This window comes from Idiotropiscis lumnitzeri, chromosome 20, assembly GCF_059441095.1.
Source record: "Idiotropiscis lumnitzeri isolate Australia: NSW breed Sydney's pygmy pipehorse chromosome 20, RoL_Ilum_1.0, whole genome shotgun sequence".
Taxonomy (NCBI): Eukaryota; Metazoa; Chordata; class Actinopteri; order Syngnathiformes; family Syngnathidae; genus Idiotropiscis; species Idiotropiscis lumnitzeri.
The window spans coordinates 8,342,452-8,360,878 of record NC_142410.1 but is presented as its reverse complement, the minus strand read 5'-3'; the positions used below and the strand labels follow the sequence as shown (position 1 = coordinate 8,360,878).

The window sequence follows — 18,427 nt, the reverse complement described above, 5'->3', positions numbered from 1 at the left end:
TGAACTTTGTGGGCTTCTCTTAACGTGAGGAGGCGTTTGCTCATTATTTTGGCGACTGGCGATGGAGGCGAGCGTTTTTTTTATGGCGAAGGGGGCGTGGAAATGGCAGTCACTCGGGATGCGCTGATGAGTGTTTCCCCCCACAGAGACACGATCGCAGCACGGGAGCATTCGTGCTGGACACACAGACCTGAAAAAAAAAAATCTTCCCTGGGGGAACTCGGGTGGTCTTGAGGTGGTCGTTCGGAAGAGCAAGACGATGGGGCGCGTTTTGACGCACGCTGCGCAACTTTGGCTCCCGCTCCGAGGGAATGTCTTCTTCTTCTTCTTTCGTCTTTCAAAACGTGCCTTTTAAAACCAAACAAACCATAAGAATGAAGACTCATGGGATGTAGTAAATGGAGAGCTGCGTTCAACTTCGGACACCTCAAGGTGCAGTCCAAGCTGTCCGTCTTCTTGACCATGATCATCCTCTTCGTTTACCTCTTTTACTGCCTTAACGGATTCTGCGAGACCTTACCCAGACCCGTCTATGACCAACAGACTCACCACAAGGACAAAAATGTCCAAAACGACGCACAAGAGACATCACCGAAGCAAGCCGGTGCGTCTTTTGGCCGCGACCAGTTATCGGACGTTGCGCACAGCACGATTAACAACAGCATTTCCATCGCGAATAACTTTGGGAGCAAAAAGTTTCCTCAGGCCATCATCATCGGGGTGAAGAAGGGAGGAACGAGGGCGCTGCTGGAGTTCTTGCGCATCCATCCGGACGTGAGGGCAGTCGGAGCCGAGCCTCATTTCTTTGATCGATTCTATGATAAAGGGCTGGACTGGTACAGGTAAGGTCAGATATGGCACACGAAATTGCAAAATGGCAAAAAAAACGACACCCAAATGCAGTAGAAATAACGCAAGCGGAATCACAAAGAGTACGAATATATTATACCATAAAATTAGATCACATTACATTAGGGTGAAAAAGACGGCTAAGCAATTTTGGGATTTTTTTTTTTAAATTACCACCTAGTGATTTTTGACAGATTAAATGCATTTGTGCAAGTATATACATTATTGCTTGGATTGGATTTTAATTCCTCCTCTGTGTTGCTTTAATAATTTGATTATAATTTAATTTTCCCTCACGAGATAATAACTAAATGCATTTGAATTTGTGACCACCAAAAATATATGCCACTGTAATATAACACGTGCGCACATTAACCTATAAAGTCCAGAATATGATTCAGTGGCGTAGATCAGTTGTTCTTCAACTTTTTACCAGTACATGACCAGCATTAAAATATAGTAGCGTAGAAGATCTAAGTGTTCATTCAACAACAAAAAAAACTCTTAATGCAAATGTACATAACACAAAAGTTAAATACAACCAAATTGTACTGCTGCAATTCTTTTACACACCACTAGAGGGAGGCCGCCTGTGCTACAGCATACTAACATTTATACATATTTCATTTCAGATATAGCTGTTGAAAACGAATGTTATGGAAAAAATATTAACATGCAAAATACAATTTCATGTCACCAAAGTGCCTATCAAAAAAAAAAATGGCAGAGTTACGCAGATCATTGTGCCTTTCATGTTGAAATGTCATAAAAAGCACGGCTGTAAAAATATTACTACTACCGCACTATTGGAAAGTACTTAGATATTAGAACATGGAAAAGATTCACACAGTTATCTTGGAGACCAACTATTAATCCTCAGCTTGAGGGTCGGACTGGACCCCGATTACTAACATCATACTTTTATCTGATTGAATTGATAACATCAAATCTACCACATTTCATCATAATTTCATAGCGGACTTCAGCCATTTTTCCACAAAAGTGCAAATAAATCGGAATTGAGCACTGATGATTTCCAAACCAGCTTCTCCAAACACATAATCATGTTTTTTGCACAGACGCGGCCTAACGCGTCGCACTCGACACGCAGCAATATGACACGGCTAAGAGCTCCCGTGAACGGCCGTGTATTCGGTCCCCTGCCGATCAAGTGCTGTTTATTGAGCTGCTTCTCAAAGTGTCTGCGTTGGTCCCCCCGGGTTTGTCTTCATCACCAAGACGAGTGTGATCACAGAGGAGGGGAGGATGGGGGTGTTGTGCGTGGTGCTCATGCTCTTCAGTCACCTGGTGTGAAATGTGGAATAGCGCTGATGTGATTTCGGGTTGGGAAGGGGCACATGCAAAAGTAACTGAATTGAACTGAAAAAAAAAATGTATAAGAGGTATAATGGAGAATAGGGCTTGGATATTATATATGAAGATGGAGGGGGGGGGGTGGATGTCATAAAGAAACAAGGATGGATCAATACAGCCATGTAATGATCAGGTCAGGGTGAGGCTTCGACGGTAGATGAGTAGATGAAAAGCGTGTGTGTGCACAAGGGTTGGTTTGTTTTGGTTTTTAGTGCGTTTCAGATCAGCGGTGCCATAAAAAGGAGGAGGTGCTCGTCTAATGCATTTCTGATGAGGGCATTGTAGTTTATTTGTGGACTAGTGAATGGAGTCTCACTGATATTAATTGACTATATGTTGTGTCTTTTTTTTTTTTTTTTTTTTTATAAATACAAAATAAATGGGGTAATACTCAACTTCTAGGGCTGCGGGTAAATGGGGGGAAAAAAAATCCGGGGGAAAAAAAAGTTTTTGGTTTTTTTTCAATCCACGAATGAGCAAATTTGCAGTAAAAAAAAATATAAATTTTATATATATTTATATATAAATAAATAAATATATATATATAAATAAATAAATAAATATATAAATAAATAAATATATATATATATATATATAAATATATATAAATATATAGATATAAATATATAGATATAAATATATAGATATAAATATATATATATATATATATATATATATATATATATATATATTAGAAATTAGAAATCCCTTTATTGTCATTGTACTCAAGTGTGCAACGAGATTAGAGGGCTCCCCTCTCCAGTTCAATACAACAATAATACAGACAAATATATAAATTAGATAAATAAATAAGAGAGTGCACCGCCTTTAGTTGTAATGTCACCATTCACCAGTAGAGGGCAGACAAGGCTTAGTTGCACTATCACCAGGTCTAATGCTTAATGCTGCCCCGTGAGTGGGCTCCATATTTTTTTGTGTGCAAATTTGGAATGATTTACAGGACAAACATAGTATTGCCATAATATTAACATTTTGAGTGAGTTGATTTTTGTGAAAAAATTAACAAAATTAATTCTTGCACATAACAGTGGTTTTGCTGTTTAGTAGTCTTGTGCCATCCTTGAATAGTCTTTTTTTTTTTTAGGCAAGCGAGCCTTTTGCACTTGTTGGGTTAGGATAGTGTTTTTTTTTGTTTTGTTTTTTTTTACATGTATTAAAAAATGATGCAAAACGAAAAACATTAAGAGCACGTATCTATGTTTTTTTTTTAGATACAATATTCACAAACAGCTCAATTTATTATTCAAACCTGAAACTAAACACACCTCATACACGAGTTGTATGCGCTCACAGTATGAAACAATTGCAGCATGCTCCAGGGAAGAGTGGTCGTCATGACAATTTCCTGCAAAGCATGTCGAGCCTTGCTATTATTTTGTCGCATTACAACGGCCCATTCGGAGCATTGAAGTGATTTATAATCATGTAATTGTTTGTTGTATGATTGTTATAGCGTACGTCCATTCTTTGAAAAAAATAACACAGCCAATATAACCCGAGGTTATGATCTCAAATTAAAAGGATTCACTCTGCACTTCGACTTCATGCGACGTCACTTATTTTAGTCGACATAAGTGGATCCATAACTCTCCTATCATGTTATAAATTTCCCTCTTAGATTTCATGCCAGACGCAAAGCTATGAACATTTGGAGACGCACAAAAAGTCAGATTTATGGTAAGGTCGTCGAGGTCGTAAATTCTCCCTCCTCGCCGTGCCAGATTGCCGTTCACTGCCGGAGGAAGTTTTAGCTCAACTTCAGCTCGCTGTAAAATTGGCATCGTGGTCGCCGGCGGTTCGTCAAACCGCTGTCGATCACCAATATTGATTCGAACCTCTAAATTGTCATTTTTATGATGATGCCTCCTGCTTTATAAGCACTTAAGATGAAACACGTCGCAATCACGCCGGCTGAACTTTTATTGGGGTGACTCAGCCCAAGAAAACATCGGGTCGGGTTAAACGTAGCAAGACCTTTAAATGTTCCTTTTACGGCTTTTCTGCTGATGTCAAACTGGACGTCCCTTGTTCCCTTTTTATTCGGCTCCTTATTTGTCCCTTCGCTCCCGTGACGAAAGGGGGTTGCTTTCGCTCGCTTTCTAATCCGCTGACAGCGCACGTCAACGCCGGGCGAATTGGACCCGTGTAATGACAGGTCAGGCATTAACGCGGACAACTCAGGGGGAGAGGGGGAGGGGGAGGGGGAGGGGGAGGGGCGTGACAGGTATTAGCCCCGCCCCCTCCAGGCCCCAGTCAAACAACATTTGTCGCTCCCCGAACTTGACCTTTCACCTCGTACTGCACAAGGATGCATTTTTGATACAGGCAGCTTATCACACTTAGCAAGTTTTTAATCAAGATTTTCAAATGTTGGGAAAAAAAAAACGGAAATGGAATATCGTGCTCGAAACGCTCACCTCTCCTAATTGACGCTTGATTTTCATTTCGGGGCGTTTTGGATCTCGGCCTACCTGTGCGGAGGTTGCAAGTTCTCGTGGCTTTGGTCCGGCTTTGGCTTGCTTTCACATTTAGTTGATTGAAGACGTAATCATCCGTAGGTGTGAATGCCGTTAGCGCCGCAGCCAAAATCACCCGGGCCAAGCTCCAGCTCACCCGCAACTGGAATGAGACAAGCGCGTTAGAAAATTGATGGATGGGTGGATATACTTTGCTTGTCGCGTTTTTCACACCTCTCGGCTTATTTTCATTTCCCATCCTGGGCTTTTTCGGCGCCATTTGTTAGCTTTCTGTAACTTCCATTGCCGTCCTTTAATTTTTATTTCCGCTTCCCTTTTGGAGGGGAGGAGTAAAATACAGGAAAGGAAATGAAAAGGGAGATGAAAAATGAAAGGAAATTAAGAAAAAAGGCAGAAAAAAAAACAGAAAAACTTTGGCACTTTATTGCTGGTTCAAAGTCAAAATCCGCCCGCGCTATCGCTAGCCTTTCATCGCATCTTTTTTTTTTTTTTCTAATCTCGATTTTGGAACCAATAAAATGCTTTCAAAAAGTCAAAGGGCGACCATCTTTCATTTCTTCTCCTCCTCTCGTTCAAAATCCTCCAACTCTTTGCACTTGCTCGCCTTTGTTTCACCGCACATGACATGATGCGTTATTAGCATAATCGCACGCTAAGTACGTCGCGACTCCCATATCAATTTGAAGCAGACAGGCCAACACATAAAAAAAAAAATAAAATAAAAATAATAATCATGTGAAAGCGAGCTGGAAAGTATCACTTAAACGTTGATTCTCTCCACTTTCAAAGTGCTGTCTGCTTCTTTGAGCTCCAACGAGAGCGCCTTGGCCCTCCGTGTTCAGCTGCTCACCAACTAAAACACATGGACATCCTTAAAGGAAGCATTTGGCAAATTGTTTGAGAACAAACGCTTATATGTGGAAAAGCCTTGGATTTGCCATCGACTGGAAGTGATTCTGTGGTTTCCTGATGGAGAGTGAAAGGTTCGCGCACATGTGCGTGTGTGTGTGTGTGTGTGAACGAGTTCATATGTGCCGATTCTTACCTGAAGCCTGTTCTCAGCGACTCAGATGAATATTTGTCATTTTTCCTCTCTGTGTTTAACGCATTAACTCATTTAATACCATTGACGGCTAAAGACGTCAATTTTTTTTTTTTTTTTTTAATCGGCTGGTAGTGAATGAGTTAATTCAATATGTTATATTATAATTAGGGCTGGCAAAAGTGTTAACTCAAGATGAATTTTTTTTAAAAAATTAACGCGATTAAATATTTTAACCGTTTTATTTTTTCAAACGTTAATTTGCATAACTTGGAAAGCCAAATTCCAAATTAGCTGTACATCCTTAGCACACAATCTCAGAACAAAACACCTTGCAAACCAGCACTGCTGCAATTAAATGTACTGTATAAGTTTTGAGAATTATTTCTAAAAAAAAAAATTTTTTTTTTAAATCCTGTAAAGTTGACTCAGTTTCATTGAAGGATCACACACTTCATATTTGGTGATTTTGCATTAATTACAATATATTATTCAAGTAAATACCTGTCAAACGCCTCACAAAAAAGAGTAGTAGAAAAAATGCGATTAATCGCAATTAATTACGGATTTTTTTGCGATTAATTATTTAAAAAATGTAATCGCTTGAGAGCACTTGTTATAATTATAATATATTCAATCTTGTTGACAAGGGGGGGGGTGTTGCTCGATATTTACACCTCAAGGTCAGGGTGTCGCCGGAGTGGATTTATCGGCTTGTTCGGGCCGCTCAAACTGCACAATTTAAAGTTCTTATTAGGTCACTGTCTCTAAATCTGTCTGCTTATCGACTCATCTTCCGCCCGTATTTCTTGTCTCGTCGCTTTAAGGAAGCGACATTGCGTAATTCAGCAGGGAGCGGGATGCGCTACTTATGCCCAGATTTTTGTTTCCTGTCGGTGGATTTTCGAGCAATCGCAAGGGAATCTTTGGTTGAATTCCTCCCTGGCTTGTGCGTTTTTTGTTGTTTTTTTTTTAGTTTTTCAGAAGTGGAAAAAAAGAGCAATGTATACGTTCTACTGCAAGAAAGAAGGCTTTGTGCAGCAGATGGAAGAGTGGGGAGGGGGTCGGGCGATGCTTTTTAAGCTGCATCGATGCTTAAAGGAAATACTTTTAGCAGGATGCATGTCAGAAGCAATCAGTGCTACGTGCATGTGCGTGGAAAGAAATGCGCTCACCGGACCAAAAAAATAAATAAAAAATTAGGAACACCTGCCCGATGTAGAGGAAATTCTAACGCTCCGTTTTGATTGATGCCGTTACAGATGTTTTAATATAACAATGTGGTTATTGTTACGGTTTAGCGCACTGAGCGTCAAATAATAGCCGCAATTACCACAAAATAAACATGTCGTTAAACAAACGCCGCACTGACAGTCCCCGTCGTATCGTTCCAAAAGAAAGCTTATATGAGTTACAATCGAGAACCGCACGCTCAAATAAATCACCTCGCTTTTCGCGGGGGATAAATTTGTGTATTTGTTATTTCTCAAGGAGGCAGCCACAATTCTTACGCTAATACCTCTCGATGGGGGGGGTCCGAATTTTTGAACACGGCTCTTCTTTAGTATATTATTCGAGTGATACAACAGAAAAGTGGAAGGTATAATCAAGCATGACAACATAAATTGTCGCGGGACGTCTATGGATTCTACTCCAGGATGGAGAAAGGTCGCATCGTCGATTGTCAGCATTTTGACACGCCGTCATTTGTCGACCTTTCTCCTCTCGGTGGGCCGGGTCTTATCCCGTCAGGGATAATGGAGTCAAACAGTTGGCGAGAAGCATCGCCGGTGAGTCACAATTACAATCTGTTTATGACCAACTGAGTGTCACGTCGATCTATTTCTGTCCTTTCGCTTTGGAATTCACTCAAAATGGCTGCTAGAAACTAAAATGGTTGACTTCCTGTTCGATTTTGCACATCGGTTCCGGAGATTTTTTTTTTTGGTGGGTCGTGTTATGATAGATAATGCTTGTCTGAGACTATTTTTCGCAGATTTCCAGCAGGGGGCAGCACTGAGTCAGTTTTAGGCTCATGTTCGGGACAAATATGTCAAATTTCCTCACGCTCACAAAATCTGGTAGATTAAAAAAAGGGCAAGAGAGTAAAAGAGTCAAAATGGCGCCGCCATTCCAAGAGGTGGCAACCAACGCAAATAAATTCCTCCAACGGCTGCAATATGCACGCATGGTCTTTGCTTCTTTGCAAGAAAAACACGGTCTTGACATGGCACCCAAACAAAAACAAATATCCTCCCCCTCCTGGCTCCTGAAAAGTGACACTTTTCATGCAAATTAGGTTTAAACTCCTCACCAGCTTCAAGTCGCGAATCTGCGACATTGCAGGATTCAAATACGATGAAAAATGTGACGGCTTAATTATCACTTTTTGTGCTTTTCATTTGACGTTGGTTTTTCAAAACAGAAAATGTGCACAACAATGAGGCGGGAAATCTTAAATATGACTTCCAATCCATCAATTTTCTATAATTTATTTCAATCATCCGGTGATGGAACGCAATCCTCCCATTTTTAATGATGTGGTGAGGGATCAAGCCTGAGCAACATTGTTTCTGAAATGCTTCTTTTGCACTCCGCCAGCCCGATGTGAACCATTGCAGGTAAAAGAATTAAAAAGAATTGCACTAAGAAAGTTGCCATTAACTTCAAAGTCGCCGCTGTTGGTTTTGCTCGGCCACTGTTTACGTCGCGAGTCTGTCTGGAAAGGCAGGTAATTATTGATTGCGTGTAGCCGTCAGGGCTCTCCACCTCTGTTTAATGTCTGACCACCAAAAGAAAAGTCGAGTTCACTCAGCGCCCTTGAAAGCCAGCTCCATCATGAAAGCGTTTGCCATAAAACACACCTCCTGACCTAACTCATGCTGAGCACCTCCCGTCTTTCTGACGTAAACACGCGCTGAAGGATCAGATAACTGTCAATGACACTGGCGCTCATTTTGAGGGGAAATGAGATTAATTATGCCGGGAAGGGAGCCCGCGTTCAACAATGAGGACACGCAGAACAAGACGTAGAGATGGGAAAGAACCAGAACCAGTTACTGAACTTTGTCGGGAAAATGGAAGAAGGAAAAAATCTCACTCTCACTCTCACTCTCACTCTCACTCTCTCACTCTCTCACTCTCTCACTCTCTCACTCTCTCACTCTCTCACTCTCTCTCTCTCTCTCTCACTCACTCACTCACTCACTCACTCACTCACTCACTCACTCACTCACTCACTCACTCACTCATCACTCACTCACTCACTCACTCACTCACTCACTCACTCACTCACTCACTCACTCACTCCACTCACTCACTCACTCACTCACTCACTCACTCACTCACTCACTCACTCACTCACTCTCTCTCTCTCTCTCTCTCTCTCTCTCTCTCTCTTCTCTCTCTCTCTCTCTCTCTCTCTCTCTCTCTCTCTCTCTCTCTCTCTTCTCTCTCTCTCTCTCTCTCTCTCTCTCTCATCTCTCTCTCTCTCTCTCTCTCTCTCTCTCTCTCTCTCTCTCTCTCTCTCTCTCTCTCTCTCTCTCTCTCTCTCTCTCTCTCTCTCTCTCTCTCTCTCTCTCTCTCTCTCTCTCTCTCTCTCTCTCTCTCTCATCTCTCTCTCTCTCACTCTCACTCTCACTCTCACTCTCACTCTCACTCTCACTCTCACTCTCACTCCTCACTCTCACTCTCACTCTCACACTCTCACTCTCACTCTCTCACTCTCACTCTCTCACTCTCACTCTCACTCTCTCTACTCTCTCACTCTCTCACCTTCTCTCACTCTTCTCCACTCTCTCTCTCTCATCAGACTGCTCTGTGGTCTACTAATACCAATTGACTGAAACGCAGTTTCAGTACCACAAACTGGCTGTGATTCCTTTCAAAGAAACTGGTGTATAACGAACCCCCAGCAAAACCACAGGGGAGCAGCGGGCGGAAAATGCTCGGAAGTGACTTGTCAGGATCAGACCAGTATCGAGCGTTCTCATTGGCCGGCTCCTGGGGAGTTGCCAGCCAATTTCACAGGAGTTGATTAAAGTTTGGACGTGTAACCGTGTTGTCTCCTGTGTGAATGCTCATTTAGGGGACCAGTTTTATGAGGACATTGTTATACCTTTTGTTTCATTGCCATTAGGTACAGGAGGCCGCTTTTAAGGTCAAATCCGTATGAGGCTGTACTCAAGTCTTCTGCTAGTTTGTGAGTTTGAGCTTCTCCCGGAAAACGTATAAAAATGTTTACTGGAATACCACGAACACGCCTTGATGACACAAAAACTGTCGGATTAAGCAAAGGCTGTGCAAGTGTAATCAATCTAATATTGGCGACCAATGTGACATTTGGTTTAAAAACCGCACCCCGTTTAAAATGTAAAAAAAAAAAAATGCCATCACTTTTCTTAATGGATGAAATATGTTATTTATGTGTATTCCACAGGACTCATCCACATTTCCATTTTAACAGCCCAATTATGGTACTGTGGCGAGGACACTATGACATCAGTGGGGTCAGGAAGCAAGGAGAATCTGTAATTTGCTCATCTCTCCACCCCATCTTCAGCAAGTCCATCCTGTGTTTAAGAGAGTGCGCTGAAGGCAGGGCGGGGCCCGGGGGGGGCGGCCCCCGAGTGGCTTCGAGATAAAGCCAGACAAGTGGCCCACATGTGGCCGCGACAAAAACACGGCTGCAAATTTTCCCGTTTGATAAGCCGAGCAATCAGTGGTGACGTGCACACACGTTAATGCGAATAAACTTGCTCGTATGGCCTTTCAGTCGTGCAATTAAACAGTCAACGCGCATTCGATCATTGCAAGATCCACAGAAAAACAAGAAGCGTAATCGAAGTTGAGAAGCAAAACAGACAACGTCCAAACTGAGAGTGTCCCAACAAAACTAAAGGCGTCAGGAATGCGCCAGCAAAGAGGAACAGGCAAGCTGGCACAGGGACGAGCCATCATGCCGGCTTAAATACAACGGGAAAAGTAATATGAAACAGGTGAAAACAATCTAGGGGTGTGCAGATAATCGCAAGAGCGAACATGATTCTGACGGTGGGAAATAGTTTTGCAAATAAAATTGCATATATCAGCTTTCAGGAGTTTAAAGAACAAGAATGTGATATAAGGTGACAAGCAGAGCTGGGCACTTGACCCTTTTTTGACAGTTAGTCCCCAGCCCTCCGGCCACGATCTCTGTACCATTCCGGCCCCCGACCTCGTTCGGCTTTTATTCACTCTTTTAAAATTGGCAACAACAACGAAATAAAATGTAAATAAATGAAAAAAAAAAAATAAATAATTTTAAATAATTTTCTTTTTTTTTGGCCTTTATATTTTTCAATGAATCATCCGATTAAATTGGTAATCACAATTTTATTCTGTTAAATAACACAAATTGGAATCAGCATAAAAAAAAAAGCTTGCTTGTTTAAGACGTACTACTTTGCACACTCCAGGTCAGATTCCGATTTTTTTTTTTTTTGCCTCTATGTGATATCGATCCCATTTTTTTACATGCAATGTAAACAGTAAAATTCACATTTATTTTGTAAACGAGAAATCAGTCACAAATAATGAAACAAGTGATTAACATCCCCCACTCCCCCAAAAGTCTTTGCCTATAAATGCCACATGATGGCGGCAAATTACTACTTTAGTCCAAATGAAGCTCCTCAAATCACCTCCACTGAACGACATCGCCATCTACTGGCCTGCGTGTAGTACCATTTTTTTTTCCCCCGTCAATTCAAACATGTTTTGACATCGCTGTCATCGTTTCATTGTCTTGTTAACACACCGCCAAAAATCACATTATCAAATCGAGTTACACGACAGATGCAGATAAGTCGCCAAGTTTCTTGCAGCCTCATATCGTATTATCGTAAAAACGTGAATACAAAGAGCGACTTTGTGCGTCTTTCAGGTTTTTGTGGTTTCTCTTGAGGACCCCGACTGACCAGCGCTCGCTCACTTGTGGCTTCCAGGCCTTGTACTTGTCTCGCTTTCCCTTCAACTACACACATTTTTCCGCTCTTTTCCGACCGACCTACCCCAGAGATGCGAAACCTCGACGGTAAAAATACTTTTCACTACACCGGAGCGTCTGCCAATAGTAACTTTAGGTGTGCACAATCGTGTACCACACACACATACACACACATGCACACACACGGAGCATAATACGGATTATATTGTTTTAAAATTTCCTTTCAGGATTTTCTGACAGACGTGCTTGCATGCGTGTTTGGAACCAAAATCAAAAGACCCAAAAAAATAAATAAATAAAAATTAAAATAAAAAAAAAAAATAAATAAAATTAAATAAAATTAAATAAAATTTAATTAAATTTAATAAAATTAAACAAAATTAAATTTAATTTAATTTAAAAAAATAAAAACGGAAAAGAAAAGGAAATAAGCAAGTCAAATTGAGGTCTCCTGGAAGCACATATTACCCAGGTCCTTAAACGCAACAAAATGCCCTCATTTTCGTGGAGCTGATTACAGTTTCTGCTTACTTCTAATCAGCCCGCAGGAGCTCTTCAGGTCTGTATTTGCCTTCAGTAATGACAAACGTCTCGCTCCACACTCCAGCGAGTTACAGGGAGCTGCTTCTTCATCTTTGAGGTTAAGCATGTTGATATTTTTGCACAAATACAGTTTTTCCATTGGATGGAGTCTTGGCTTCTTAAAAAAAAAAAAAAAAGAAAGCTTCTATAAAGCAAAGAAGAATGAAGGCATGTATGAGCGTGTAAAGAAAGAAAACTGCACTAGATGACAACTTGCATTAAATGATCCTCAGTGATTATACCCTGTGGTTTGGCATTCGGAATCACTACCATCTGAATTGCAAATTCAGGCTGGAGCAGTCCATTTTTTTTTGTTGCCGAGCAGGGTGAAGGGGGATAAAAAAAAAAAAGGGTCCGGGGGGTTCTGGCCACCGGCCAGGCTTATGTGTCGCCACAGATCACAGCTTTCAGGGCACGGAACGTCAGGAGCGTAGAAAAACTTCCTAAGTCAGAAACACTTCCTTCATCTCCCCCAAATAGCTCGCGCTCTCTCTCTCGCTCTCGCTCGTTCTCCCACCAAACGCACACACGCACATTGTGTGGGTCTGAACTTCATTGCTCCCAGATGTGGATCCATCCTGTGGACTCGCCAGATAGTTGAGTGCCCATGTGCTGCGTTTATTTTTTACGCTGCGTACAAACAGAATTAAAATCAGGCAGTAAATAATGCCAACATAGCGGGCGAGCATCTTTTCTACTGTATAAAGTGCAACCGCTGGTTTTGACCGCGAACTGGTCTGGGATGTTGGCCTAACTCCGTTCCCCCCCCCCCCCCCCCCCCGCTCATAGGAAATAATGAAAAACGGACAATCTATTTCATCCGTTGCAATCAGGAAACCTTTAACTCATTCACTACCGGCCAAGTAAAAAAAAAAAAAAATGGATCTTTGACGTCTTTTGCCGTCAATGGTACTAAATGAGTTTTAACTATTGAGGCGATTTAATTCCTGGAAATGCAATTGGGGTAGCTTCATATTAGCAACAACAGCCTACCTCACTCACGTGTGTTCATATCCGAGTCGTAAATAGCAACCTGCGAGCCCGCTGCCCTGTAAATGGGCTCTAATAAAGCTTGAAGACCACACACGTGGATTGGGTGAACATGTGTGGAAGCGTGAGTGGAACTTCCTGGTTCTCTGAGTTTTGGGAAAGTCTTTGCTAGCATAAAAACATGACAAGCTAACCTCTTTGTGGATTAAAAAAAAAAAAAAATCTTGACAAGTTACAGAGTCGCGCCAGTCTGGAGCGTGTCTTCTGTTTTGATTCCGACTCCTTCCTTCCTTTCCTGCCACTGTCTCGATCGTGCATTTGTTGCTAACCACCACCCAACATTCTTCTTGCGCTCAATCGCTGTGTGGGCTTCCTTCATGATTGCAGGCCAGCGGTTGCTTTCAGATCTACTTGAGGTCAGTGAACTGCTTCAGGTTTTTTTTTTTTCCCAGCGAGGCAACATGGATGTTTGCTAAGAGACTCTTGTACTGTTTACAACACGAGCAGTTCCCATTCAGTTCCCTCAGAGGATTTTCCACTCGGAACTAAACCGTACAATGCAGTGCAAGCAATCTTTTAGACATTATCTATGTTTAAAATTAACTGAGGCTAGAGTTCATCTTATTAACTCATTTACTGCCATTGACGGCTAAAGACGTCAAATATCCTTTTTATTTATATATTAGGTTTTTTTTTGTTTTTTTTTACCCGGCTGGTTCTGAATGAGTTAATCTAAATCCATTCGGATGTTAGCAAGCTACTTCCTGGTTCTTTGAAGTTTGCACAAGATCTTTGATTCCATTTTTGTTATTACCATGTTATTACATGATTCATGGATTATGATATAAAATGGCAGTGTAGTACGCGTTTCCAAACTGCTGTTCAGGATCTCAAGGAGTTGGGGACTATCTGACTTAAAAGCAGATCACAGTCTCCATTGGTCATCAATCAAGGCTCACAACGCAAAAGTCTTTCGATGCGCTGCGCGGAAATTTTTCAGGCATAAAAGTTCCAATGTCTTCGGAGGACGATGAGGTTCGATGGAGAAAGTGTCAGCCTTAAATTAAATGAGTAAATGTACTACAACAGTGGAAAAAAAAGAGAAGGGGAAAAAATAGAAAGAGGCTCCTCGGTTGGAGTTTCCTCCCAAAAAGTGTTGCTAACCGTTCCTTGGATCCAGATTCTATATCATCACTCACGTCACGCCGTGCCTGAAATAAATCTTTGAACCACAGTTTCGCTAAAGTGGCCTCAGCGTGAGAGGCTGCTGCTCACACTTGGGCCTCAAGAAATACATCCTCAAACAAGTTTGGAAACCGTTTTTTTGGGGGTTTTTTTTAGCTCCAGCCCAACTCGTCTTATGTCGTCTGTTAAGTCGTGTGTTTGGTGTCGCCCTGATATAACGTCGCACACGAGCGTCATCTCCATCAAAGCTCCGAACGCTAAAAGCCTTCCACTTAGTTACCAACCACGAAAATGTCTCCTCCCGTCAGATGGCTGCGAGATGAACCAAAAATCCCCTCTTTTGTCTTTTTTGCATGAGAAAAAGTTGGCAGGATGCTGCTCACAATGGGGGTTATGACATTCCATTTGAGCACCAGACTAGCATCTGCATGAAATATATGAGCCCAATCGGGTTTTTCACCATTCCATTCCCTCCCATTTCCCGTGTTTCATGCAATCTGCTTTGGCACGGCAATCCCCGTCTTTTTAAGGTAATCCGTCCCTAATGAACCGGAATCGTCAATTTATCCGAGCCCGTGAATCAAAAAAATAGGTCAACACGGCGAAACCTTGAATACTCGAGAACCGACTCGGACAATAATAAGCGGAGGGCCAAAAGCAATACGCAAGATTTAATGATGGCGCTCGGTGAGATTATCCTTGGATAACCTCGGATACCGTAGGCACCACAAATCTTGACAAGCAGTCAGCCTTTTTTGCTCCGTTATTTCTATTATTCATCGGTAAAATACATTCACTTGCCACAACCCGAGGAACACCTGCATAGTCAAATTTATGAGCTTTACCCCCCCCTCTCTCTCTCTTTTATAAAGGTAATGCCATTACCAAAGACGTATTATACACTTTCGGGAAAACAGCAGGTACTCGACCTTGATGTGCCACATGGGGCTAATTATTCCACTCGCCAGAACCGAAAAGGTGGAGGTATGTTCCCAAGCTATAAAAGTCGAGGCTACCTTTTTACAATGAAGTGCATCGCAGTGATGTAGAACGTCTCTGAGTGATGTTTTTTAATATTGCGTCCCTCTCATGTCATTAAAAAAAGCGACAGAAATATAACGAAGGCTCTTCACCATCGTAGCCTACCAGCGAAAAATAATGTTCAATGAATACCTCGCTGGCATGGTTTGATTAAAAACTCAGCAGCTGCCGAGTGCGCCAAAATGAAGGAAATAAAATCATTTGAAGTGGAGGGGGCATTTTTAAAGTCATATTAAAAAACATGCAAGCGACAATTTAGAGATTTGAATGGGACCTCTCGATTTTTTTCAAAGTGGTGACAGTTGTGAGGGAACAAAACTGACAGAGGTACAAGAAAATAATATTTTTAGTTTGTGGCACAAGCTTATTATTTAATGTTGTGAATCATCCCACAAGTTTAAAAAGATTTTTCTTATTTTATTTTCTCCGAGTTGGGGCCCTTACTTTCTCTGGAAGGTCTGCAAAACACGTCTCGTATGATTTGCTTCCACTTCTAGTAGGCTTTGTGCAACTTCAGAGACACATCCTGAAAATGCTAGTCGAATTTTAAATTGTAGTTGGGCCGTCAGGGTTTCCGGGTGACTTTTGTGTGCAAAAGCGACTGCAGTTCTGCGGTTGGAGCTGTTATCTTGGAGATCACTTCCTAATGAATCCCACTCGGTGTCTGGGGATGTTTTGATGACTGTGGGGATTCAATCCTGGAATTATTTTTGAAAGAAAAAAAGCCAATGGACTCCTGACTCGCCATAAATAAGAAAACTGACAACAACAACAACAACAAACGGCATTTTAACCCGCAAAGTGGAACACTGGGGATTCAAATGTTGGTGCTGGGAGACAACAAAAGGCAGCCGTTTGACAGCCACGCTGATACAAATGTGATTCTATTTAAGAGCAGGGGTGCAAGGAAATGAGTCGTCTTGCGGTTTCCTACAGTAGCCGTTCGCACGCTCCGCTCACAGTTGGCTCTGATATGGGCACTCCATCATCGTCAGAGATATAATCACACATTAAGTCTGCTAATAACCAAGCACAATAATCGAGGAGCCCGCAAGGCATCTGAGGTTTACATTGAATTTTTTTTTAGAGTATGTGACGTTCTTATTCACGACATTTTTCCTCTCTTCCCAGGAATCTGATGCCCCGAACCCTGGATGGTCAGATCACCATGGAGAAGACGCCCAGTTACTTCATCACAAAAGAAGCCCCTCGCCGTGTCTTCGCCATGAGTCGCCACACCAAGCTGATCGTTGTGGTGCGGGACCCCGTGACCCGCGCCGTGTCCGACTACACGCAGACCGTGTCCAAATCCCCGGCTCTGCCATCCTTCAAGAACTTGGCCTTCCGCAACGCCACCACGGGCCTCATTGACACCTCTTGGAGCGCCGTGCGCATCGGGATCTACGCCAAGCATCTGGAGAACTGGCTGCGCTACTTCCCGCTTTCCAGCTTCTTGTTCGTTAGCGGCGAGCGGCTGGTGAGCGACCCGGCGGGCGAGATGGGTCGCGTACAGGATTTCCTGGGACTGAAGCGGGTGGTGACAGACAAGCACTTCTACTTCAACCAGACCAAAGGCTTCCCTTGCCTGAAGAAGCCGGAGGGGAGCAGCAGGCCACGCTGCCTGGGGAAGTCAAAGGGCAGGCCCCATCCGCAGATCCCCTCAGACGTCCTGCTCCGACTCCGAGACTTTTACAGACCTTTTAACCTCAAATTCTATCAAATGACGGGTCAGGACTTTGGCTGGGACGACACAGCTTGACACCAAAGCTTTTGAAAGTTGACAGTGTGCATTACCAAAGTTTTTATCGCGCAAAACAGGCCTTGCAATCATTTCTTAAGCTTTACAGATGCAACAATCGAGCTAAATAAACGGTCGGTTTCGTGCGGTCGGCATTTTTCTCTTTCGTTCAAGTGTCGGAAAGGTTCCAGACCCGGTGCCACAAAAGACTTCAAACTTAAACAAATAATGACGAGTTTTGCTGTTCAGTGAGGCTCATACAATCAAGTAGCACATCTGCCAAGAGATCCTGACCCCATGCGGATGCTTCACCAACGTGCCCTGAGCATCTGACAGTTCCTGGCTGAGCAGAACGTCACCATACTAGAGCAATCTCCCCACTCATCCGACTTGGTCTTGCGTTTTTTGCTCAATAAAGTTACTAAAGCGACCCACTTTGAAGACTTAGCCGACATCGGAATGTCCCTGATGACGACGTTGTGGACGATCGGGGAGAATCTTCCAAGGAGTGCGCAAAAAAGATGGATTACTAATAAGGGGAAAATTTGCAGTTGGGATTTGAAATATAGCTTTTGTAACATCAATCGTGGAAATTTTCTGACACCGCGCAAATCTATTTCCTGTGCTGTCCTTTCAATTTAAAAGATAAAAGCACGAGAGGATGAGAGCACTTTTCTAAGTGTTGTTTATGTTGCAGCCGTCTCTCTAATTTGCGGAACCTCCACAAAGCGTACTCGCGTTCAACTGTACAGGCTGTTTCAGAGATCCTAATTTATAAGATATTATCGAAATGTTTTTCCGGGAGACTTTTGTATTTGGAGTTCTGCTGAAATTCTGACTAAAATGTTTATTCTTAAAAATGTCTTTCGTGTTATGTTTTATATTCTCATCTCATCAACATGTATTGACACTTTTTTTTTTTTTTTACATTATCTAATATTCTATTCTTTTAGAACCACACTGAAAAAAATACTAAGACAAAGTTTTAATATGAAAAAAAATATAGTGACAAAAAATTATTTTAAAAAAATGCTAACGTTCAAATAGAGTTCAGAGTTGTGGTATTAGGATAAAACAGGTGAAGTTTGGCGCTAAATCTGAGGTTAACATTTGGCAGGACCTTCCTGATGACTCAGCAATCA

General features: G+C 42.2%; 1 protein-coding gene and 1 long non-coding RNA gene across 2 annotated transcripts in view; one reads left to right on the top strand and one right to left on the bottom strand.

The window, feature by feature from the left end:
• The first annotated feature begins 97 nt into the window (after window positions 1–97).
• On the top strand, window positions 98–18,128 carry LOC148317495 (heparan sulfate glucosamine 3-O-sulfotransferase 6). Its single transcript, XM_088284175.1, has 2 exons — window positions 98–842; window positions 16,679–18,128. The coding sequence occupies exons 1-2, from the start codon at window positions 385–387 to the stop codon at window positions 17,304–17,306; spliced, it is 1,086 nt and encodes a 361-aa protein (XP_088140301.1). The 5' UTR covers window positions 98–384; the 3' UTR covers window positions 17,307–18,128.
• LOC148317493 (uncharacterized) overlaps window positions 1,397–18,427 on the bottom strand; it is a 35,107-nt gene continuing 18,076 nt past the window's right edge. Inside the window, exons 3-4 of the long non-coding RNA XR_015840023.1 lie at window positions 4,716–4,863; window positions 1,397–2,154 (exon numbers count right to left, since the gene is read on the bottom strand). This is a non-coding gene — a long non-coding RNA (uncharacterized LOC148317493). The remainder of the gene's footprint in view (window positions 2,155–4,715; window positions 4,864–18,427) is intronic.

Excerpts from the sequence above, each read along its gene's own strand:
- LOC148317495 (XM_088284175.1), top strand. The coding sequence starts at position 385 with ATGGGATGTAGTAAATGGAGAGCTGCGTTCAACTTCGGACACCTCAAG. Across the intron at positions 843-16,678 it reads AAAGGGCTGGACTGGTACAG|GAATCTGATGCCCCGAACCC; the intron begins GTAAGGTCAGAT and ends CTCTCTTCCCAG.